The sequence below is a fragment of the Electrona antarctica genome (assembly GCF_951216825.1).
Source record: "Electrona antarctica genome assembly, chromosome: 2".
Classification (NCBI taxonomy): Eukaryota; Metazoa; Chordata; class Actinopteri; order Myctophiformes; family Myctophidae; genus Electrona; species Electrona antarctica.
The window spans coordinates 60,053,275-60,079,176 of record NC_136807.1 but is presented as its reverse complement, the minus strand read 5'-3'; the positions used below and the strand labels follow the sequence as shown (position 1 = coordinate 60,079,176).

At 45.3% G+C, this 25,902-nt stretch overlaps 2 protein-coding genes across 3 annotated transcripts; one reads left to right on the top strand and one right to left on the bottom strand.

Annotated features, from left to right (window-relative positions):
• The first annotated feature begins 1,130 nt into the window (after window positions 1-1,130).
• On the top strand, window positions 1,131-25,902 carry LOC306917854 (uncharacterized protein). Of its 2 annotated transcripts, none has more exons than XR_013789260.1 (4): window positions 1,131-1,694; window positions 12,901-13,230; window positions 14,756-14,939; window positions 24,427-25,902. XR_013789260.1 is itself a non-coding variant. In XM_079495999.1 (4 exons), exons 1-4 carry the CDS (start codon window positions 1,406-1,408, stop codon window positions 19,974-19,976), a joined length of 816 nt encoding a protein of 271 aa, XP_079352125.1. In that variant the 5' UTR covers window positions 1,131-1,405; the 3' UTR covers window positions 19,977-20,096. The 2 variants fall into 2 exon arrangements, 1 of the variants encoding a protein (XP_079352125.1); XM_079495999.1 differs by lacking the exon at window positions 24,427-25,902 and adding an exon at window positions 19,969-20,096 and having other exon boundaries at window positions 14,751-14,939.
• LOC306934341 (E3 SUMO-protein ligase ZBED1) lies at window positions 21,549-23,702 on the bottom strand (the record flags this gene model as incomplete). The annotated part of the gene is made up of 2 exons (XM_079516910.1): window positions 21,549-22,581; window positions 22,999-23,702. The coding sequence occupies 2 exons, from the start codon at window positions 23,700-23,702 to the stop codon at window positions 21,549-21,551; spliced, it is 1,737 nt and encodes a 578-aa protein (XP_079373036.1).

Genomic DNA, 25,902 nt, shown 5'->3' with positions numbered 1-25,902 from the left:
CCATGGGCCCGCCCCTCAGCAGCACGTGCATCCCAAGGGGCCAGTGAGGCTTTCCAACGTTGAAGCACTGGGCCCTAGTGGTAAGAGGATGGACTGCAGGCGGACCCGTGGAAGTATGATTGGGAAACCCCGTGCAGCTGGGCTTTAACGTTGAGCGCGTTTGCACTTCCGCATTTTGGGCACCAAATTTTGGTGCCCAAATCGAAAAAAAGGCGGAAGTAGAAGGCTTTTCCGGGTGCTTCAAAACGCCACTGAGCAACTTCCACTGACATGAATAGCGGGGGGGCGGAGCTTCGTGCCAGATCAGTCTCTATCCTTTTAATACTCTATGGCGCATCCGCCGCTCGTTAACCAACAGGAACAATGAGGAACTATTATTACACACACAATACATTTACATGTGGAAACAACACAATGCATTGCTGTGCTAGGATTATTATTGTTTAAACCACATAAATCCAGCATAAGGAAATAAAGAAAAATAAAAAAATAAACAGAGAAACCTTCTCCTTGACCCTCTCACAATTACACTATGCTTTATATTGTGTCTAGAACATCCTTAATGTAAACGAGATAAGGGTTTATTATTCCTATAAATAAAGAATGTCAATCATCATCACCATCCATGTGTTCAGTAACAGTGTTTAACATTCATGTTATTCCTAAAGCTAGTGGAAGGCAGTCCATTCATCCTTACAAGTATTCAGTAACAGTTACACACCGCCTCCACCAGATGGCAGCAGAGAGGCAGAGGTGCATGCTCCGTGTGACACGTTGACCCGGAAGTAGATGCGTGTTGTTGGCAGGGTTGCCAAGTCTGCTTATTTCCCGTTACTTTTGGCTTAAGACTAATTATTAATATAATAAATGACCAAAACATTAATTATCATAGACATACATAGTATTTATAATGATAAATGCATCAAATCTTTTTATTAGCATTATATGGTCATATTATTGGGTTTGTTTTGGCTTGTTTTTCTTGATTTGGCTTTAAGAGTTGGCTTGTTTTTGGAGGTGGTTTGGCTTATTTCTCTCACTCAATGTGGCAACACTGGCAGTGGTTCTTTGTATTCAGCGTAATTGCGGAATCGGAGAGAAGCTTGTTGTTGATCCTGACCTAATCTAGAGAAAATAGAAATTTTCCACATTCTATAAGTTCTAAGTGTATTTAATACACATTCTATATTACAGTAGGAGCAGAAACATTTACACATTATATAAGTTTATGTTACATTAAGTCGGTTCTTCGGTGCCAATGAAATGTTGTGACGAGTCACGACCCGAAATCATCTCGGCTCTCCAGCGGTGTTTCCTCCTTCATTCAGCCCAGCTTCAAGTTCCATTCGTCGGCGTTGAAGCCAAGGAAACAGCGGTAGTTTGGAAGAGAGTCTCTTTGGTGTAAATGTCTCCTAAAGGAGGTAAAACGAGTCCAATGGAGTCTGTACGGCTGAAGATACATGAACACATGACGTCAGTGGTGGGAGAGGACATATTGTGCGTTTTGGACAAACACACAACAAGCGGTGATGTTTGTCGGCTCAGAGTGTTTGTGTTGGAGCGCCTCAGTGCGGCCGCACAGTTCATGGTCAACCTTTTCCAGAGAGAGATGGAGACACTAGAAACTCTGCTGGAGAAACAAAACAAACTGCTGGACATTGACTTTGATATGGACATCGATCTACACAATGCAGGTATGTGTGTTACACACACAACACCAAACTACACACTGCAGGAATGTGTGTTACACACACAACAGAAAAATACACACTGCAGGTAGGCTATGTGTGTTACACACACAACACCAAACTACACACTTCAGGTAAGCCTATGTGTGTTACACACGACACCAAACTACACACTTCAGGTATGTGTGTTACACACACAACACCAAACTACACACACACAGCACTAAACTAGTATACACTGCACAAGTGCACATACAATTTAGGGGCGACTGTGGCTCAAGAGGTAGAGCAGGTCGTCCAATGATCCATGGGTCGGCGGTTCGAATCCCGGCTCCTCCTGTCTACATGTCGAAGTGTCCTTGGGCAAGACACTGAACCCCAAATTGCTCCCGATGTGCTGGTTGGTACCTTGCATGGCTTCCGCTGCAATCGGTGTATGAATGTGTGCGTGAATGGGTGAATGTAATGCACAATCTATGTAAAGCGCCTTGGATAAAGGCGCTATATAAATGCACCATTTACCATTTACAATTTAGGCAGAGCGACTTACAGTAAGCAAGCACAAAACATGGTAATACATCAAATACATGAAAATAGTCAAGACTCATGTAAGCTAAGCTTACAGTGGAATATTGATATAACGAAACTATGTGTATACACTATAGAGTGCTATGTCTACATAAATATATATATAGACAAATAGGCATCTAATTTAAATAAATGTAGCCTATGCATTCGCCTGTAAGGTCGTCATGGCTAGGGCAAGTGCTATGTGCTAAGATGGAGTCGGAATAGGTGGGTTTTCAGACTACGGCGAAAGATTGCGAGTGAGTCTGCAGTTCTGATTACAATTCATTCCATAGTTTTGGGGCCAGATGGGAGAAGAGTTTGGGACGTGTGGAGTGTTGTCCCAGTGTTTTTAGTGAATGTACTTCCAGCTTCCCTGCGTTGGCTGATCTGAGCGAGCGGGAAGGTTTGTAGGGTCCGATCAGACTTGCGAAATATGGGTGTGCCATACCTTTGGTTGCTTTGAATGGCAGCATCAGAACTTTATACTCTGTGCGGGCAGCGTCCGGGAGCCAATGGAGGGAGCGGAGAAGGGGGTAGACGTGTGAGAATTTTGGCTGGTTGAAAACCAAGCGAGCTGCGGCATTCTGGTTCAATTGGAGAGGTGTGCATGTGTGCATGCCGGTAGGGCAGTAAGGAGAGTTACCATAGTCAAGTTTTGATATGCAGGGCTGGGTGCAATAACCGCCATACCGCCGGTATACAACGCATACCGCGGTATCGGGTTCGTTACCGCGGTAAAAAAAAAAAAAGGTCCTAACCCTAACCCTAGTTCTAACCTTAACCCTGGGTTCTAAGCCTAAGTGCATATGGTTGATATGAAATAAAGTGTATCATAATAAACAGTGAGGCTCAGTCAGTCTAATCATATGCCAGCAACACCAGAGGGAGTTCAACAAACCATGTGCAACCCAGATTCGGCACAAACAAGTATTGATTGATTGATTGATTGAACTATTTATTAAGTTTGCAGAATTACAGTAGCCTACATTTCAAGCACAACTCCATACAAAGACTGTTAACTGCGAGTGGACGACCCAATAAAGCATTACACTTGTTTACAAGAGGGTCCACCTAAATTCATTTCACTCCTATGCCACAAAAATGTGGAACGCCCTACCAACTGTCATTAAGACATGTAAATCCCTTGACTCCACCCACCCCTTTCCCCCCCACTGTATATGTTTTCCCCCCTTTTTTACCTCCTTTATGATGATTTCCTGTTTTTGGCTTTATAGAAGTGTATAGTGTACAAAATGTTATGATGAATTGAACATTACATTACATTACATTACATTACAGTCATTTAGCAGACGCTTTTATCCAAAGCGACTTACAATAAGTGTATTCAACATAGGTAGGGAACAAAAACTACTAATCACCAGAAGTCTTTAGTGCATTTTCTGCAAAAACAAGCAACCAAGAGTATACCTAGCGCTAAGGTAAAAGTGCAATATATCAGCTACCTATTTCCTTAACCGGATGAGACAAAATAGCTAAATCAAATGAGCATGAGCTAAAACAATTAAGTGTATCGACTAAACAAGATCCAATAAACAATACAACAATAGAAAACAAACGTTCGTACAACTAGTTAACAACAAGTAGGTCAGGCAGAGAGGAAGGGTAGTGTTTCCTGAAGAGGTGGGTTTTCAACCTGCGGCGAAATATGGGCAGTGACTCTGCTGTCCTAACATCAGTGGGGAGTTCATTCCACCACTGTGGGGCCAGAACAGAAAAGAGTCGTGACCGTGTGGATCGGCCAGAAGGACCCTTGAGTGACGAGGCAATCAGTCGCCCCGAGGTGGCAGACCGAAGTGGTCGGGCAGGGGTGTAGGCATCGACCATAGCCCGGAGATAGGAAGGATAGGTGGACCCTCTTGTAAACTAGTGTAATGCTTTATGGTGTCGTCCACTCACAGAGTAACAGTTAACAGTTTTTGTATTGAGTTGTGCAAATGTACTGTAAACTGTTAATACAAACTTAAATCAATCAATCAAGCAATAATGTTAACTCATGGCTTGGGGACTGGGGAGGCGCGCAGTTGCTGCGTGGTGTGGAGCGGCTGGAAGTTGAACCTTTCAATTCATCATATATTAAATCTATCAGTTAACTTGGAATTTGTTTAATATGTTTAAGATTTTAGGTTCCATGATGAGGGGACGTTTTTGAATGGTGAGGTGTTTGTTTCATGCGATGCGCTGCTGAGCGGGCATTTCATTGGAGTGAGAATGGTTGCCATTGCGATTCCAAGTGAAGACAGTGTGCGGGATTCTTTTTTTCTCTACTTCTCAGTTCCAGTTATCCGACGCACCTGTAGGTGTGCAGAATGACTTTTTCTTAGTCAGTCAAAAGATAAAAACAGTTCTGTCCGTCCTGTCTGTACAGCTCTCTCTCTCTCTCCCTCCCTCTCCCCCTTTCTCTTCTCTCGCTGACAGACATCAATACAAAGTTGAAACCTGTTACAACGATGCGCCCTTATCCATAGGCTACACGTTTAGCCTAATGTTTCTCTCTCTCTCCCTTCCTTTCTCTTCTCGTCTCTCGCTGACAGACATCAATACAAAGTTGAAACCTGTTACAACGATGCGCCCTTATCCATAGGCTACACGTTTAGCCTAATGTTTCTCTCTCTCTCTCTCCCTTTCTCTTCTCGTCTCTCGCTGACAGACATCAATACAAAGTTGAAACCTGTTACAACGATGCGCCCTTATCCATAGGCTACACGTTTAGCCTAATGTTTCTCTCTCTCTCTCTCGCCCTTTCTCTTCTCGTCTCTCGCTGACAGACATCAATACAAAGTTGAAACCGTTACAACGATGCGCCCTTATCCATAGGCTACACGTTTAGCCTAATGTTTCTCTCTCTCTCTGACGGTCTGAGCAATGCATGATGCACCTGGCTGTTACAATAGCGCGAGGTATTAATATTCGCTCAAAACAAAGTCGGACAATGTTTTAAATTAGGCTACTCCAAACCAGACCCACCTATAAATGTTGTCTGTTGTGACATCAATGGGATCGCAGGAAAAAGACATAACGTCATAACGGCGGTATGGGGGCCGACAATAACCGCGGTAATACAAATCCCATACCGCCCTATGACTGATGTCTGGATAAGGAGCTGGGCTGACTCCTGGGTGAGGAAGGGTCTGATTTGCAGGTATATGCCATAACACCAACACCAAACTACACACTGTGTGTGTGTGTGTGTGTGTGTGTGTGTGTGTGTGTGTGTGTGTGTGTGTGTGTGTGTGTGTGTGTGTGTGTGCGTGCGTGCGTGATGCTAATCTTTGGGGGGGAAACGACCCGCGGGTGCCCGATTCATATTTTGACCCGTCCCGCCAAAATGTCATGTGTGTGTGCGTGTGTATGGGGTAGCCTATGATTTAGACTCGTGGATGTATTTTATCGATTTTTACATTTTCATATCTACGAGAGTCTAAGTGCTCCTTCCCCTGCAGTCAATGCAGAGACACCAGCTCAACCCTTAGAGCTCCGAACATGTACGAATGTAAAATATAAGTTGCTCACCGCAATGTCCCAGATGTTAGATAGGCCTACAGTGTGCTTGTGCAATGTAGTAGTCCGTAGTCAAATAAAGAACTGTTTTAATCCCGTTTGTGGACGATTCTGTCTGAAGTAGTGAGGGGGCACATCTGATGAAAGCCATAATTACGCTCAATGTTAACAGGAAGTAAACAAGGGGGAAATGCTGTTTGCTCCACAATACACATAAATAAAAACAGTAAATAAATAACCTGTAATACTAATACCACAGCAAAGTCCATTGTTCATTTAGACTTGTTTAGCAGTCTTACAGCCTGGGGGAGAAAACTGTTCTTCAGTCTGCTTGTGCTGGCCTTGATGCTCTGGTACCTCTTCCCTGAGGGAAACAGTGTGGACAGACTGTTATGAGGGTGTCTTTGGTCCTTGATGCTCTGGTACCTCTTCCCTGAGGGAAACAGTGTGAACAGACTAAGTTACGTATGTAACTGTGGTTCTATGAATTCTGGATGACTGCCAGGCAGTGCTTATCACTGGATGATATCCGTCTCACGTACGTGCAGGTCGAGTAAATAATAACAACAAAGTCACGGATGTGACATGATGACGGTGGGCGTGGAGCGCAGTAGTCACTAATGACTTCCCTGTGGAATCTTCTCGCGAGATTCCGAGTGAACTCTGGCAGTCATCCAGAATTCATAGAACCACAGTTACATATGTAACCTACGTTCTATTTCATTCTTACTGAGTGCTTAACACTGGATGACTAGTACCAACGAACCCCCGGCTAGGTAAGGGACCCCCAGAACAGCAGTCGCAACTGCATTAGTTGCCGCTAAATTAACCATATAGAACCGGGCAAAAGTACACGGTGCGGCCCATGAGGCCACAGCACAAATCTCGCTCAGAGGAACCCCTCGTAGTGCCGCCCAGGAAGTGGAAACACTTCTGGTGGAGTGGCCTCTGACATTGTGAGGCAGTGGCAGGCCTCTTTTCCCACGATTTTGTAACCCATTTTTCACCCCTGTGTCAATTATCTAATGTGATCCTGGGCTCTACACACCCTCCGCCAACCTAGTCCCCATATATGGGCGACATGGGGAGAGCAACGGACTTGAACTCATGCTTCCTTCATGCCTGAGTGTCCAAGTTGCTCCTTTACACCTGACAGGGGGGAGTTTCCCTGGTTGGACGTAGCACGTGGAAGGAACATGTTATTCCAACCAGTTACTTTCCCCTCCATCAGGCGCCCCGGCTGGCCAGGTGGAGGCAGTTTAGAGACCAGGATTACTGCATGTTTTTTGTGAGGGTACCTACCCTAGGGGACACGGGGAGAACATGCAAACTCCACACAGAAAGGCCCTTTCACAAACCCGCCTTCGGGTATGGGCACTGATGACGCGGAGGAGGAAACACGCCGCCAGCACCCACAGCGTCCCGAGCGGGAATCGAACCCAGGACCTTCTAGCTGTGAGGCGACAGCATTACCAACTGTGCCACCGTGCCCCCGTGTGGCAGGCCTCTTGACCTGTATGCCTCCTCAATCACCATGACAACCCATTTTGAAAGCCTCTGCTTGGACAGGGCCTGCCCCTTCCTGTGCCCGCCGAAGTCTGTGTAGCGTTAACGCTATCAGTGGGAAAGGTGGGAATGCATAGAGGACATCTGGCCACGGGTGTGCCAGAGCATCCTGTCCTAACAGGCTCGATGTCTCCATCAGGGAGAACCAAGGAGGGCAATGTGTTGTGGACTCCGAGGCAAACAGGTCCACTTCCGCTGTGCCGTATCTGCGCCAGATCTCCTCTACTACCTCTGGGTGGAGTCTCCACTCCCCTGAGGGAGGCTTCTGGCGGGACAGAAAATCTGCCACCACATTCTGTGGCCCTGGCAGAAACATAGCCCTCAGGCTTAAAAAGCGAGGTAAAGCCCACACGAGGAGTTGCCGTGCCACCCGTAGTGATAGGGTCGATCTGGTCCCCCCCTGGCGGTTTATGTGGTAGACAGCTAACTTGTTGTCGGACCGCACAAGCACATGCCTGCCCTTCAGCTGCAGAGCAAAGTGTCGAAGTGCTAGGAATATAGCACGAAGCTCGAGCACATTTATGTGCTGTGTCAACTCTTGTCCTGTCCAGAGCCCCCTCACAGCTCTGCGTTGCCATACAGCCTGTCCCTCCAGGGCTGCAGTGTGAGAAGGCAGCTGCTGGACACCCTGACTCTCCTGGACATGTGGCATTTGGGGTCTAGATGTAGACCATTGACCCAGATCTGGAATGGCCGCAGCCGCAGGAGACCCAGAGGCACTACTGCTGTCACTGATGTCAGCATTCCTAACAACCTGAGAAACAGGCTGAACCTCAACTTCCTGTTCCTCCGAAAACAGAGAAGAAGATGTAGAATGGCTTCCCCTCGTTGAGTGGGAAAAGCCAGCATTCGGCGGGAGTCTAGGACCAAGCCGATAAACACAACTGTCTGGCTGGGAGTGAGACAGCTCTTCTTGTGGTTGACTGTAAGGCCTAGCCGTGTCACATGACATATAAGGGCTGCCGTATCCTGCTCCACCTGTTCTCTGGTTGGAGAGCAAGTCAGCCAGTCGTCCAAGTACGGGAGGATTAGCATGCCACGGGCCTGCAGTGGGGCCAGTGCCGCCCGCATGCACCTCGTGAATATCCGAGGGGCCAGGGAAATCCCAAACGGGAGCACCCTGAACTGGTAGGCTCTGCCTTCGAATGCAAAGCGCAGATACTGCCTGTGGTGCAGGGCAATAGGGACGTGGAAATATGCGTCCTTTAAGTCGATCGATGTGAACCAGCTGTGCGTTGTGACCGCCTGGAGCACATCAGCTGTCCTCAACATATGGAAGGGTAACACCTTCAGATAGGTGTTGAGCCTGCGCAAGTCCAGTATAGGACGGAAACCATCTTTCTTTGTGACCAAAAAATACATGTAAAACCCACCTTGCTGTGTCTGCAGATCGAGTTCTTCGATGGTATTCTTCTCCAGGAGGGTGGCCACCTCCTGCCTGAGTGCCTGGGATTCCGTGGGATCCTTCATGATGGTCATCTTGATCCCACTGTGAACGGGGGGCCGGTGGCGGAACTGGATATTGTACCCTTGGGAGAGCGTGGCCACCACCCAAGGGTCTGAAGCGGAGCTTTCCCAGTAGCTGAGATGCTGCTGGGAGAAGCGTCCCACCGCCAGCCCCGGGCATTCAGGGCCTACTCCTCTGGCCCTTCTGGTCTCTAGGCGGGCGAAACCCAACCCCCAAGTCCTCTGAGGTGCCGGGCGAGAGGGGCCACGGCGACGTTGGTCGGTCAGTCTGTAGTTCGAGGCCCTTGGGTAGCTGTCTTGCTGCAATGGTGGCCGAGAGCGGCTGGTTCCATAACCTGGTGCAGACCGTTGCCTCGGTACTGGGGGAGGCCCCTTGAGGCTGGCAAACTGCTTCCTTCTGTCGTTAGCTTGGACGCTACGCTCCAAGGCTTGCTGTGCCGCAGCACCAAACACCTCCCCAGGAATTACGGGGAGTTTACGGAGGACTGTCCGGCATTGCTCAGGTAGTGGGGATTGGGCCAACCACACCGGTCTGCGAGCTACGGTTAATGTTGACAGTAGTCTGCTAAGCTCTGTTATGTACGCCAATGACTCCAGAGAAGCGTCACTCAGGTTCTGGACGGAAGCATCCACACCTGGATTGGCATTCGCGCCCGACGAAGCCTCTACACCTGAGGGGGCATCCGTGCCCGAGGATTGTAGAGAGTGGGACAGAGCCAGCATAATGTGGGACATTGAATTTCCAATGTGGCCTATCCGCATATAGCTCTTGACCAGTAGGTCGTCTGTAGTGCGGCACTGGGGCCTGGGACAGCGGGACACCGGTCGCAGGGCCTCATCAGGTGAGCAAACTAGGGAGGTAATTGATGGCTCCACGGATGGCGCTTTATCAAGCCCATACTTGGCAGCGTCTTGCATAGAGGCCAAGGCCCTATCATCAGAGACATGGTGGGTCTTGGTCTTGGTGTTGGGGTCTACCCAGCATTTGTGGAGCTCTTTAATGTATCCCTCGGAGACGGGGACACTGCTGTAGCAGCAGCCTCATCCAGGCCCAAGCGCGCCAGCGCCATGCAGATCACAGGCTTAATAGAGGTCGGGTTAGACCCGGAATCCCCTCTGACTTCACTGCTCGACCGTGACGAGCGGGTGTATAAAGTCCTGGCGGCCGTCTCTGCCTCCTCTTGTGCGGGTTCATCACCGAAGTCAGTGCAGGAAGCCCTTGTGGATACCGAGTCCTCATCCCACGCTGGGGAGGAGGCGGCAGATTGTAGAGCATCGGCCTGTAGGTCGCCGGCCTGGGGAACAGGCCTATCTGGCTGAAGGTTCAGGAGTAGCTCCTTCGTCTCAGCGAATTGGGATGCCAAGGTGTCTACCTTAGCAGCCAACGGGTCCGCCTTAGTACGCCTAGCTGAGGGGGCATCTTTTCTGGCCCTCTTATGCAGGGTCTTCCGAGATGTAGAGGCCCTCTGCCACTTATCTGCAGGGGCACCAGATGGGGGAATCATCTGGCTCTCTGGCTGCTGATCTTGCACCTCAGCAAGCCTGGCCAGCTTCAGGTCCCGAGACATGTAGCTGCAGTTCATGCATTGGCCCTCGGTTATCCCCTGCTTCAGGTGTGCTACGCCCAGGCATTGGGGCATTCATCATGGCCATCATCGTCCCCCAGTGGAGCCATGCAAACAGCGCAAGGGTGCATGATCTTGCACCTCAGCAAGCCTGGCCAGCTTCAGGTCCCGAGACATGTAGCTGCAGTTCATGCATTGGCCCTCGGTTATCCCCTGCTTCAGGTGTGCTACGCCCAGGCATTTGGGGCATTCATCATGGCCATCATCGTCCCCCAGTGGAGCCATGCAAACAGCGCAAGGGTGCAAGTACTAGAGCGAAGGCACTCGTAAACAGAATTGTACTGTGGAACACTACTATGGTGGCTATGGAGCGGAGACACTCCAAGACACGTGAAATACCCACAAGTGGAACCACTCTTTTGGGAATAACTATGAATATTAAATTATAAACAAGCTCTGTAATGAGCGCAAACACTCAACAGGCAAGCAATAAACTTAGGTTGTTTACTGAACGAGCAAAACACCCTCCAGACAATTCAAACAAAATCTGCTATATAGATATAGTTATGAATAAGCTACTGTAATGAGCGCAGACACTCAACAGGCAAACAATAAACTTATATAGGTTGTTTACTGAACGAGCAAAACACCCGCCAGACAATTCAAACAAAATCTACTATATAGATAGTTATAAATAAGCTCTGTAATGAGCGCAGACGCTCAACAGGGAAACAATAAACTTAGCTGTTTACTGAAAACAAGCAAAAATACTGAAAACAAGCAAAACATCATACAATAATGATAACAAGTTTTATAAATTGGCTCTGTAATGAGCGCAAACGCTCAACAAGCAAGCAGTTAACTTAGGTTGTTTATACTGGAACGAGTAAAGCACCCGCCAGATAATGTAAACAGAAATTGAATAACGTTTAACAACTAAACAAAGGAAAGAAAGGAGACCGAAATCAGACTCTTATTATTATTATTATTATTATTATTATTTATTATTATTATTATATTATATATATATATATATAATATATACAAACCTATAGCGTCTCCAGCAGCATGGCCAGTGCAAACACCGGCTTGCTGAGAGTACAAAAGTGTGTCTTTATCGCAGCCCTTGGAGGACGCAACGCGATGCTCCAACCTTACCTTAAGGTTACAGGGCTCCCGGTGACAAGACGGTAGTTTAATTATATGAGTATCTCTCAATAAAGGAATAACCTCAGACCTGCTACGCGCCTGCGAGAAGATCAAAAGGGAAGTCATTAGTGAAGGCTGTGGCTTATGCACGCTGACTACTGAGCTCCACGCCCACCGTCATCATGTCACATCCGTGACTTTGTTGTTATTATTTACTCGACCTGCACGTACGTGAGACGGATATCATCCAGTGTTAAGCACTAGTAAGAATGAACTGTTATGACGGTGTGTTTGGTCCTTGATGCTCTGGTACCTCTTCCCTGAGGGAAACGGTGTGAACAGAATGTTATGAGGGTGTGTTTGGTCCTTGATGCTCTGGTACCTCTTCCCTGAGGGAAACAGTGTGAACAGACTGTTATGAGGCTGTGTTTGGTCCTTGGTGATCCTCATAGAAGTACCTGATGGTTTGTGGACTCAGGCTGAACTTCTTGAGGCGTCTGAGTCCATATAGGCGCTGTAGGGCTTTTGCAAACACCATAGTCGTGTGAGCCTCCCATTTCAGTCTCATGAATGAATGGTCATCTGAGTTACTACAGGGAGGGGGGGGGGGGATTTGTGTTATCGGAAGAAGAAAATAATACATCCACCACTTGAGTACGAGCATCCCCATGCTGAGGGGAACATTAGACAAAATGTCAATCTATAATCTCACAACGCCTTGCTTTGCGAGGCATTGTGAGCTTGTAGATCGGCTATTTCAGGCACAGAGGTTTGGTGTAGACTCAGAGAGAAAATGATAGAATAGTCAGTAGGTTAACAATTATATTAAAATATGTTTCAATGATTCAATTCATGATACGATTCGAATCCAGATATTAGGTTCACGGTACGATTATTCACGATGTTTTTAAACACAATTAATTTCCAGACAAATGACCGACCAAACCATATTGTTTTTTAATTAATATTAATATTTCAGCTGCATTCTCACCAACAATAAAACACTATTTAATATTTTTAACACCATTTATTTCATTCGGATTAGTGGAGAAAAGTTAAGCTAGAGCTAAAAAAAGAAAAGAAAAAAAGGCCCCTGGGAACGTGCCAAAATTGCTCATATGGTAGATCCGGCCCTGTCAATGTTAAGATGAAGAAAAAACAAAACGAGCCCGGACACACAGACACGAGGCCCTCTTCTAGTCTACGCCTTGCCTATTCCAGGACTCGGAGCCTCGTTGTAAAACGGATACTTATTTTTTAAACAATGGCGATCCAGACAAAACCAATAGGAGAATAAATGTCATCTAATGATAAAAGCATTTGAGTTGTTGAGCTGATGCTAACCTCTTCTCTCCTCCTTATGTCTGTGTGTAAAGAGGTTACATCTGAATATGAGAAGTGGAGATCCAGTCTGGTCCAGGAGGAACCACAACCTCCACAACATCAGAGGAGATCCAGTCTGGTCCAGGACGAACCACAACCTCCACAACATCAGAGGAGATCCAGTCTAGTCCAGGACAAACCACAACCTCCACAGCATCAGAGGAGATCCAGTCTGGTCCAGGAGGAACCACAACATCAGAGGAGATCCAGTCTGGTCCAGGAGGAACCACAACCTCCACACATTAAAGAGGAACAGGATGAGGAGGCTGATGTGTCATCATTGACATTACTACACTGGGAGACGAGCTGTGACACTCTCTCAGGTAAATAAAATAAAATATCACTTTAGCGATTCTAATCTAACAAGCGATGTTATGACTCTTGTAGATCTGCTATTTTTGAATAGGCAAAGTATGAAATATGGCTTAAGTGTTCTTCTTAACTTAACTCTTTCGGCACCACAGCACCATCTGGTGGAGTTATCTTGCCGCCATGCCTGTATACTCAATGGTGAGCACTTTTAGTTTGAAAGCCGGTTTGGCCAGAAACTGAGAGTCAGGAAGTAAAAATATGCTGTGTAACATGTCCCGCGATTGTCATTTAATCCACCCAAAACGTTTAGAGAAAGGAGCCACAAATCAAGCTTGTTTTTGGTCTAAAAAGAAAAATCCTCCTGTCCACATGTGGAAGTGTCCTTGGGCAAGACACTGAACCCGACACTGCCTCCAATGAGTTGGTCGTTGTGAGCTCACCACCATTGGTGTGTGAATGTGGGAAGTTAGGACGCTGGCGTCGACTGTTTGCTGCTTCACCTCCCAATGTATGAATTAATTAACCATTGTATAGCGCTTTGAGCACTTGGACAAGCGCTATAAAAATGCAATTCATTAATATGATACATATCTTATAGTGTAGTCCTTATTCATGACACAGGAACAGCCTTATTACTTGCGCAAGCAGAGCGTGCAAGTAATGTTTTTTGTCCGGTGCTCCGATGCGTATGTCCCGTGGCAGCGTATGACGTAATGATTAATTTGTGCTTGATATGGCATTGGTGTCAGATTACATACATGTATACATGCGGGGGCATTACCTTTAATCCACCCGACACTGAAACATATCATTATTACGTCACCATCGAGAGCCAGTTCTACCCTGGCATTGGTACATATCTTCATCACGTCATACGGAGCTACGGACATACGCATCAAACGACCCAAGTAACCACAGTATACTGCTAATCAACCTACTTGCGCAAGCAGAGCGTGCAAGTAATGTTGTTTATCCGGTGCTCCGATGCGTATGTCCGTGGATGCGTATGACGTAATGATTAATTTGTGCTTGATATGGCATTGGTTTCAGATTACATACATGTATACATAGGGGCATTACCTTTAATCCACCCGACACTGAAACACATCATTATTATGTCACCATCGAGAGCCAGTTATACCCTGGCATTGGTACATATCTTCATCACGTCATATGCAAGTAACCACAGTATACTGCTAATCAACTTACAAATTACATATATACACAGAGCCTCAACCACCTTGCCCCGAAGAAGGCCAAGCCCCCCAAGCAGTCCCAGACCGCGGCAGATAGCACCAGGCCAGTGCCTGATAAGAAAGCTAAATTCTATTCCATTTATTTCACAGAGAGGCTGAAATTTGAAAGTTCGTAGCGGTCGACAGTACTTGCGCGCTCTGCTTGCGCACTGGCCTACTTGTGTGCAACACGCAAGTAGGCACTCGACAGAGTGCAGTTCTAGTTATTAAAGTTGTTATCCATGTCACATCAAAGTCCTTATTAGTAAAGTATTTATTGTATTCCTTCATTCCAGAGCAGTGTGTGGAGTCCACTCTGCAGGTGAAGATCAGTTCTCCAGCCACAACTGGTTCTATTAAACAGGTACCTGAAGACCACCTTAAACAGGAACCTGAAGACCACCTTAAACAGGAACCTGAAGACCACCTTAAACAGGAATCTGAAGACCACCTTAAACAGGAACCTGAAGACCACATGGATCTCAGTAAGTTTAACGCACTGTCTTTCTTCTATTGGTGAAAGTGGGTCGGTACTGAGGGTGTAAAAATGGCTTTATTTATTTTATTGGTGAAAGTGGGTCAGTACTAAGGGTGTAAATATGTCTTTATTTATTTTATTGGTGAAAGTGGGTCGCTACTGAGGGTGTAAAGACGAACCGATATGAATCGGTTATCGACTTAAGCATTAACAATGTGACTACATCTTAGAGTATATAACAATGTGACTACATCTTAGAGTATATATTAATAGACGGCACCCGGAGGAAACCCTGAGGCGAAATGGACATAGTGGCCGAATTTGTCATTGCAGCTCGAGCCCGTTGACTATCATTGCGCACGTTCATGTTATTGGGCCCATGACACGTGAACGAATGTTTCATACGTGAACGCGCACAAACGGCGCAATGAGACAACGCCAGCGTCGGCTTCGTTTCCAAGGCAACAATCACACCCTCAAATGCAAATAAACGTCAACGACCAGGATCCCAGGACTCTCCACAGTCTCCTGCACAAACCAACTGCTCACTCTCCGAGGTCAGTGATACACTCATAGCAATCGATAATAAACTCTCGTCTCTCGACGCACGGATCGCTCTCATTGATCTTCTACATAAATAGTTCAACTGTATTCAAAAAAGTCTGGAGTTCAGCCAAGCCCAAATTCTCACCTTAACACAGGAAAACACACAGCTCAAAAAGTCCGTCGACATCCTCACACACCAAATGGCCTCCGTCTCAAACGACAACAAAATCATGAACGAAACAATATTAGACTTACAGTCACACTCCATGCGGGACAACCTGATTTTCTCCGGAATCCCCGAGCAGCCCAGCGGCGATACACCCGACCCTGAACAGGCTGTTAGGGACTTCATGACTACCCAGCTTAAAATGCCCCCCGAAACCGTAAACCGGATCACATTCCACCGAGCTCATCGCCTCGGTGCGTTAAAAAAGAATCCTGTCCGACCCCGATCTATTATTGTAAAGTTTGAACACTTTAAACACAGAGCAGGTCAAGCAAAAGGGAAAGGAGCTGAAAGGAACACATTTCGGGATGAACGACCAGTTCCCGAGAGAAATAATGGAGAGGCGCAAAATTCTGTTCCCCATAAGGAAATAATTCATGGCGGAAAACAAGAAGGCTGTCATCTCAGTTAATAGACTATATGTCGATGGTCAACTGTACAGGGACAGTGAGAAGACACCGTGGCTATACTGATAGCAATCAGCAATCTATCTATCTATCTATCTATCTATCTGTCTATCTGTCTATCTGTCTGTCTATCTATCTATCTATCCATCTTTCCATCCATCCATCCATCCATCCATATCCATCCCTCCACCTACCGCGCTCTCACTTTAAGCTCATACGGACACACACACACACTCACAGCCCACCCAACGAACAGAACCCCCCTCTTCAACCCCCACGAACTATAAAATCAACAACTGCTATTAAAAGCCTAATTCTAAACTTTCCATGATGACGAAATTATTGCAATATCGTCCTGTCAAGCAACACAGGACCATCATTAGGATAGGAATAGATCCAATACCTCTTCGAGAGACATTGCTAAAGCGCAAACCATAACTGTTCACCACAAAACAACTCTCGGATGACGAAGAAAAATACTTTGCCTAAAACAGACGGTTCCTATCCATGGTTACGGACCGTAACTTATGGTCGTAAAGCTCACTGCTGTGTTGTACGGGTGTGCACACATGCACACGCACACACACGCACACGCATATGCACCTCCTTCAAATCAGAACTATAGTATATGAACAAAAACTTAAATGACCCCACCAGCTCTACACACAAAATAGTTATAAAAAGAAAGAAAATTTGTCCCTTGCCGAATGTACCTCTATGCGCCGTCTGTCCGCTGCGGCCTCCCCGTGCTGCTTGGGGCTTGGGTGGTAGTGGTGCTTCCGCTTGTCACTCACGCTTCCTTGTCCTGTCTCTACCCATTGCCACACTACCTCGCTACATTCAGACGCATAAATCAAACCAACACACCCAGTCTCTCGAACGCCCACCACAAAGTTACTCTGCTATCGATACTAATGGATAGCGGCCTGGTAACTCTGCCGCCATGTGTCAGCGACACACGGCATATCTGCCATGTTCTTTGTCTTGCTTGTTTTTTATTACTCCTGTTTTGTCTTTGTTTTTTGTTTTTGCTTTTTGTCTTGCTTGCTGACCTCACTCTCCACCGACACGTCCACTCTCAACTCCACTGATTTTTCTTTCCCCAAGGTACAATTGATATAGAAACAGTCCGGGCTCTAAAGGTTGTTCATCTTAACATAAGGAGCTAGATACAAAATTGACGCCCTCAGAACATGGGCCACTCTATATAAACCGAATGTCATCACAATATCTGAAACATGGTTATACAAACTAATTTCTGACGAGAGTATGAAAATTGAGAACTTTGTTCTGTACCGAGCCGACAGGGATGCTAACGGTGGTGGTCTGGCCACATACGTTGACTCAAATCTTGTTTCTGAACGTCTCACTCCTACCATAGAGCCTGTCAATTTTGAATGTCTATTTATCAACATCAAGTTCCATGACAACAAACACCTAACAATTGGTAATATCTACAGGCCACCATCTGCTCCGGTTGACTCTATAAATTGCATCCTGTCTACCATCAACTCCTTTGACAAACAAAACGAGCTCATAATTCTGGGAGATTTTAATAAAAGCTGGCCCAGTCATTCCTGCACCAACGACAGAAACCTACTTAAAAGCATAAATCTGACTCGGCTAATAAAGGAACCTACCAGAGTGGACCACCGTTCCTCGTCACTTCTCGATTGGATACTTGTCACTAACCCTGGGAGGATCATTAAATCTGGTGTCATGTCCGACTGTTTTAGCAACCATTCGGTCATATTTTGTGTCTGGAAAATCAAAATCCCCAGCTCTCCCCCAAAATACATAACTCTGAGACAAAGCAAAAACATGAACGTAAACTCCTACATACAAGACCTAATTGGCATCAACTGGAACAGATTTCAGCAAATTCCTTCTGTTGAGGACGCATGGGACTTCTTCCATACTGAAGTCACTAAGGTAATCAATGTCCATGCCCCCATGAAAACAATCCGAGTCAAAGGAAGACACTTACCATGGATTAACTCACAACTTATTCATCTCTATAAAGAAAGGGACAAAGCTTGGTCAAAATACCGGACCACAAGAGACCCTGGTGATTGGGAACATTACAGACAACTGAGAAACCAATCAAAGACCCAAACAAGAAATGTAAAATCTAACTACTACAAAGACAGCTTTAGACATGATTTCCACAACCCCAAACAATTTTGGAATAAACTGAACACTTCTCAATAAAACAGATAAAAAAACCCATAAAGCGGATCCAAATCAATAATGACATTATCTCTGACCCCCTTCTCATCTCCCAAGCTTTCAATAACCACTTTTCCTCAATCTGTAGTTCCCAACACACAGACTCCTATGTTACAGCCGGTTCCCCAAACACAAACGCCCATAATGGTTCTTTCTCTTTCAAAAAACTTCAGCCTACCGATGTCTACTACGCAATATGTGAATTAAAAGAAAGTTGTGGTGCCGGTCCTGACGGTCTTGAAGCTAAATTTGTTAAACTTGCTGCTCACATATTATTGTATCCCCTCGCTGACCTGTTCAATCTGTCTCTGTCTACCTCCTCACTCCCTTCAATTTGGAAAAGTGCAAGAGTCACCCCCATTTTAAAAACTGGAGCATAAATAACTACAGACCCATTTCCAGCATCTGCACTATTGCGGAAGTCTTTGAAAAACTTATCTACAAACAGCTATCAGATTACATTAACCGTGGCAACATTTTATCCCCTCTTCAATCAGGATTCAGACCACACTTCTCCACAACCACAGCTACCTTAAAATTCACAAGCGACGTACTTCTGTCCTTTGACAAAAGGCAACTCACTGGTGCAATATTCATTGATCTTTCCAAAGCATTCGACATGGTTCACCACTACCTCCTTCTTGACAAACTCTTCTCTGTTGGTTTAATAGAAATGCTCTCCTATGGTTTAACTCCTATCTCCACAACAGACGTCAGTGTGTAGCACTACAAAGCTCTAAATCAGACTTTTCATTAGTAGAGAAAGGTGTTTCACAGGGGTCTATACTGTGACCACTCCTCTTCTCTATATTCATAAATGACCTACCTGATATCTGTTCCCACTGTCAAGTCCAACTCTATACCGATGACACTGTTATCTACGTTTCTGACAAAAACACTCCCCAAATTCAACATCTCCTACAGTCTGATTTCAATCTGGTCCAAAAATGGCTCCAAAACAATATGCTTTTACTGAACAAAAATAAGTCCTGCAGCATGCTATTCGGCCACTCACGCAGTAGTGCAAAAACCTCCGATCTACGGATTAAATTCAATGATGGTTCAAACCTGGAGAAAGTGGACACATTCAAATACCTTGGTATCACACTTGACCCTGAACTTTCTTTCAAACCCCACATTGATCTCACATTAAAGAAAACCTACGGCAGTTTGTGCTCATTATACCCCTCCATCAACTGCTTCTCATTCGAAGTAAGAAAAATAATCATAAACCAAGTACTACCCATTGTAGATTACGCCGACATAGTCTATCAGAACACCACAGAAACCATCCTCAAACCTCTTAACGTATTAAACAACTCACTATGCCGATTTGTATTGAGGTGCCCATACCAAACACACCACTGTTCCTTATACAGTTCACTTGAATGGCTGCAGCCTAAAGCAAGAAGACAACTTTACTGGTACCAATTCATATTTAAATGTGTGCACTTCAACTGCCCTCCATATCTGAAACAGTCACTGGTACTATATACATCCCCATATCCACTTAGAAATACTCAACATCCCTATTTTGCTATTCCCAGAAGAATATTCTCTGAATCCGGACGTAGGTCATTCCATTACAAAGCCCCATTTGACTGGAACAATCTTCCTCTTTCCATTAGATCTGTGACCTCCCCTGGCTGCTTCAGGACTTCCCTGTATTCACACCTCAAAACAACCTGTTCATGCTACTAACACTGCCCGTACTGCTGTTTACTTCTGACCCCTGTTTCAAGTCACTGTACTGTACCCTCAAAATGCTTGTCCATAAAAAGTTGGGGGGATGGGGGAGTGGGTGGGAGAGGATGAGCAAGCTAATCTGTACATGTCTGTATTGTCTATTGTGCACTGTCTATTTGTGTAACTGCACTGTACTGTATGTAATGTTTTTTTACCTGTGTACGGGACCCCCTCTAAAATGAGATGCCACATCTCAAGGGGCTATCCTTTCAATAAAATTCTGACCAAATTCTGACCCCCGGAGCTTGAAACACAGTGACATGTCGTTTGATATGATGTTGTGGGTTTTCCGTGGTTCAAATATTACCTTTGATCAGCGTTTTTGTATGGTTCGTTGGCTTGGGCCTTGGGGTCAGTCTGACACAAATGAAAGGAGACCTGGACATGTTGATGTTTGTGTTTTGGTGAACTTATTTGGTACGTTCTATGGTAGCTGGTGATCAGCTCAAACAAAAATACTCTTAATCCGCTGAAACGTACAAACGCCATCAACATGGCTATGATTCAGGATAGGGCTGGGCGATATGGCAAAATCTCATATCACGATATAGAAAATATTTTATCACGATAACGATATACTCACGATATAGCGCATTTTTTGTAAATTAAATTAATTAATATTTAGTTAACAATTGTCACATGGAAAAATGCAGTTTGAAATTATATACTCAACAAATATAGGTATGGTACTAAATATTTATTTTATTTAGAACCTTAGAGAAATAGAAAACACTACCGAACAGTAGTGATTTGAATATTTTCACTTTTTTTAAACACTAAGAGCGTGGTGATGGTGCACACTGCACACAGGTGCAGGAAAAAGAAATCTGCTTAACATTCCACATTACAAAAATACCAAATGTAAAGTTGTAAACATTAAACAATCTGTTCTGATTCTTCCCATTCCCAGGCAGGCAGGTCTTACAGAGGAAGGGTAATTATAGCCTGGTAGAACCACTCCCCCTGCTGGACAAAGGCTAGGGGAATTGGGATCAGAATTAAACAATTATAGGACCCTGAGTCTCTGACCCCAGTTTTGGTTTTCCTTCAGAAATCAGAACCACTGTTACATGAATATTACATCATTCATGACATGCACACACTCATGCTGCATGCACACAAATTGTAAACTTTAAGTTTAAAGCTGCAGCTCAGCAAAAACAGGCTCACAGCCTCACAAGATAAATAAAACAAATCTATTTAAGTTTGAACGGTAGGCCTTAGCAAATAGCAGCAAACAAATACAGGCCTAGACCCCAATATCCTATACATATTGGAAAATACCAATGTAAACATTTTTAAAGTCTACTAGAGGCTAGCTGCAAATATAATGAGGTATAAAGAGGTAAACAAAACTTCAAGTAGCACATTGGATCACATCCATGTAAACAAAATAAGACACTTGATAAAGTTGACACTGACATAATCTTTGCAATTTGCATAGTTGCAGCATCTCAGTGACTCAGTCTTCTACATCTAGGTTGCGTGCAAGGAATGTAAGCTCTTCAACTCTTGAGGGTTTCAGTGCTGCCCTCTGGCATGTCACAATGTTCCCACTGGTGCTGAAAGCCCGCTCTGAAGGGGAACTTGTGGCAGGGATGCAGAGATATTTCTTTGCTAGCTTGGCCACTAGGGGAAAATGTGACTCGTTCTCCTGCCACCATTGTAGTGGCTCTGTTTTTCGACCAACGGACAGTAGGAGATAGAGGTTGATCTCGTCTTCAATGGCTTCTCTGCTTGAAGGAGCATGGCTTCGCTTTGCTGGTGTCTCACATTCAAAGTAACTGCTTAAAGTTTTATTTTTCTTCTTAGATGCAGGAACCTCCTCTGGCTCTGGTTCATCCTGAGTGCCAGCAGCTGATGGAAGGGCCTCTCCTTCCTGGGCCACCATCTTCTGCAGGTCTGCAGCAGCTCTTGTCTTGATGTAGCCCACCTTCTCTGGCTTGATGTATGTGGTTTTGAACCGAGGGTCAACAAGAGAAGCCATGTCAAGCAAATCCTGGGTTTCCTCGTCATCATACTTCTCATTTAGGTATTTTAGTACACCTTCTTTGATGGTCGTGGTGAGCTCAGTGTCTTCATTCTTTTTCACAAGTAGATCAGTGTTAAACAGATGGAGGACGGGTTTCAAGTAGGAAACACTTGGGTAAAGATCCCCAGACAAGGCATCCGTAAACTCCTTGAGAGGACTCAGTGCCCTGTTGATGGACTCCAGAACGTCCATGTCCTGCCAAGTTGGGACCAGGTGACGTACTTTCTTGTCGGCACGGAGGACCTGTGAGATGGCTTTCTCCTGCTCAAGCACCCTTTCAACCATGGCTTGCATAGAGCCCCACCTCGTAGGGGTTTCTGTGATCAGCTGATGAGTGGGCAAGGGTGGTATTTGTTCTGCTTGAGCCTTGGCCAGCGCCTTTCTTCTCTTCCATGAATTGGAGAAGGCAAGCACAATCTTCTTGCAGACGCCGAATGCTCGATCCACCTGGCCCAGTTTCAGACTATGCCCTGTGTAAATAAAGGAGAAGTAAATGTACAATTCTATACCTTTTTTATATACACTGTGTAGAGGACAAGTAAAATGTATTAATTTCATTGTTCATGTTTTATATTTATAGATTCATATAAATGGACAGTTTGAGTATTGTGTAAACACAAACATTGTGTAACTCAAACATTGAAGATAAAAGTGAGGACGCAAATTGTGATTGGCCATGAGATCATGTATTATGATTAATGAAGACGGTGGCCAAAGCACTGTAGGCGTGTCATTTCATTCAGCTGAAAGGCAAGGACGTTGTTGGATGCGTTGTCTGTAGTAACACAGACGAGGTGATCCTCCTCCAGTCCCCACGACTCGAGAGCCTCTCTGAAACCTTTGGCTATGTTTTCTCCAGTGTGGTCATCTGGGAAATAACTCGTCTGTAAACACCGACTGCGGAGGTTCCACGTTGGGTCGATGTAGTGTGCCGTCAGACTCATATGGATGGGTAGCTCGGCTCGACCACATGTCGGTTGTTGCAGAGTAAAACATGCCGCTGTTGATCTCCGCCTCCACTTTTCCTCTGCACTGGTCATATAAACGAGTCACAAACTTATTCATGTATTTTCGGCTGGGTATTTCGTATCTAGGATCGAGCTTTTTCATCATCGCCTTAAACCCCCGTTTCTCCAGCGTGAAGATTGGAACGCTGTCTAAACAGATGTGATGGGCAACACCCATAGTAATCTCCTTCCATCTTCGGGAGTCATGGGTATATGGTGTGCCACGGGAAAACGACTCTTGCAACGTCTGTGTCCGGGGCTTTTTCTTCTGAACGTCAGGCCCTGGTTTTGCTTCCTTCAAACGTTGACTCTCGCTGTATTCTTTGTCGTGATTCTTTTTCAGGTGAAATAAGTTAGTCGTGTTGGAATCCGCTGATGGGACCGGGGAGCGGCAGACTTTACACAATACTGTGGTCTGGTCCGTGTCCGTCTTTTTAAATCCAAACCACTTCCATACAATGGATTTTGCCCCTCTTTTAGGTGCAAGCTCCTCGGCTTGTGGTTGTGTTGGCTCACTTGGCTGGTCATCTTCTTGTTCAACATTATTATTACCGTCAGCAACAGCGTCACCCTCCATGTTTGTTTTGTTTTCAGTGCGGTGGGCTGCTGGGCATGCCGTATATAAGCGCTGTGACGTAAAATACTGTCGTAAATACTGCCGTAAAGCGAAACGGCGATATAAACGATATAGCTTATTTTTCACGATAGACATTTTAGATCGTATATACGATATATATCGTCATATCGCCCAGCCCTAATTCAGGATGCGTATCTGCTTAATTCCTTTTTATGAAAGTCCATAATAGGTATGCAGTATCATCTGACGTTTATAACAAACCAAACTGTTATAAAATCAGTTGAAAATTGAGCTAGTTATGGTTATTAAAGTACATGCACCACAGACACAATGCTATGAGTGGGCGAGCTACCTGTAGCAAGATGGGCGCCATGTGGCGATGTCACTCTCCATTGGCCAGCATCGGAGGCGTGTCATCTAGCCTTTCTATAACGTCACTCCATTGGCCAGCAGTGGGGGCGTGTCATCTAGCCTTTCTCATATATATCTATGATAATGACTACCTCTCATTCAGCTGGTCTCACATCTTCTCTGAGAGCGCTGCAATGTAAACAAACAACGGCCACACTATTTACAGTGCAGAGCGCAGTCAGCGCACCGTCACATTTCAATGTTGGAAAATGTGGACAAAGAGTAATCTGTTGATACTTCTTCCAGCCACTACTCTGCACTGAGTTACAAGATTCAAACCTTTTATAGAGTCTCTTTGTATTGTTTTTCCTAGACTTTCTGCACGTCCCTGTGTGTAAAGAGGAGGTTCCACCTGAAGAGGAGAGGAGCTCCAGTCTGGTCCAGGAGGAACCACAACCTCCACACATTAAAGAGGAACAGGAGGAGCTACTTCAAAGACCAGTGGCAGTGGAAAGTGAAGATGATGAAAACAGAGAGACAGAGCCTGTAGCCGGCACCTCAACTGAACACATGAAAACACAAGCTGATGTAGAGGACTGTGGAACATCACAACCAACTAGTGATGAGCAGCTCCTCTCTTCACACTGTTCTGACACTGAAGACGGTTATGAGTGGGAGGAGACTATGGGAGATCAGTCAGCTTTAAACACACTGAAATCACAAAACACACAGAATGTGGGAGGAGCCAAGCTGTCCCAGGACCTGGAATCATCCAAACAACCTGACTCCATGAGGAGTCACACAGGGAAGAAAGGTTTTAGCTGTACAGAGTGTGGCAGAATGTTTAATCTAAAGGGGACTCTTAAAACACACATGATGATTCATACAGGTGAAAAGCCATTTCCTTGCACAATATGTGGTACAGGCTTTACTCAGACACATCGTCTAAAATCCCACATGAGGACTCATACAGGTGAAAAGCCCTTCTCTTGTACAGTGTGTGGTAAAGGCTTTACTGAGAGATGTAGTCTAAAAGCACACATGAGGATTCATACAGGTGAAAAGCCGTTTTCTTGTACAGTATGTGGTACAGGCTTTACTCAGACGCAGCATCTAAAATCACACATGAGGACTCATACAGGCGAAAAGCCATTTCCTTGCACAATATGTGGTACAGGCTTTACTCAGACACATCGTCTAAAATCCCACATGAGGACTCATACAGGTGAAAAGCCGTTTCCTTGTACAGTATGTGGTACAGGCTTTTCTCAGACGAGTAGTCTAAAAACACACATGATGACTCATACAGGTGAAAAACCCTGTACTTGTACAGTGTGTGGTAAAGGCTTTACTGAGAGAGGTAGTCTAAAAACACACATGATGACTCATACAGGTGAAAAGCCGTTTTCTTGTACAGTATGTGGTACAGGCTTTACTGAGAGATGTAGTCTAAAAAAACACATGAGGACTCATACAGGTGAAAAGCCGTTTCCTTGTACAGTATGTGGTACAGGCTTTTCTCAGACGAGTAGTCTAAAAACACACATGATGACTCATACAGGTGAAAAACCCTGTACTTGTACAGTGTGTGGTAAAGGCTTTACTAAGAGAGGTAGTCTAAAAACACACATGATGACTCATACAGGTGAAAAACCCTTGTCTTGTACAGTATGTGGTAAAGGCTTTACTGAGAGAGGTAATCTAAAAACACACATGAGGACTCATACAGGCGAAAAGCCATTTCCTTGCACAATATGTGGTACAGGCTTTACTCAGACACAGGGTCTAAAATCCCACATGAGGACTCATACAGGTGAAAAGCCCTTCTCTTGTACAGTGTGTGGTAAAG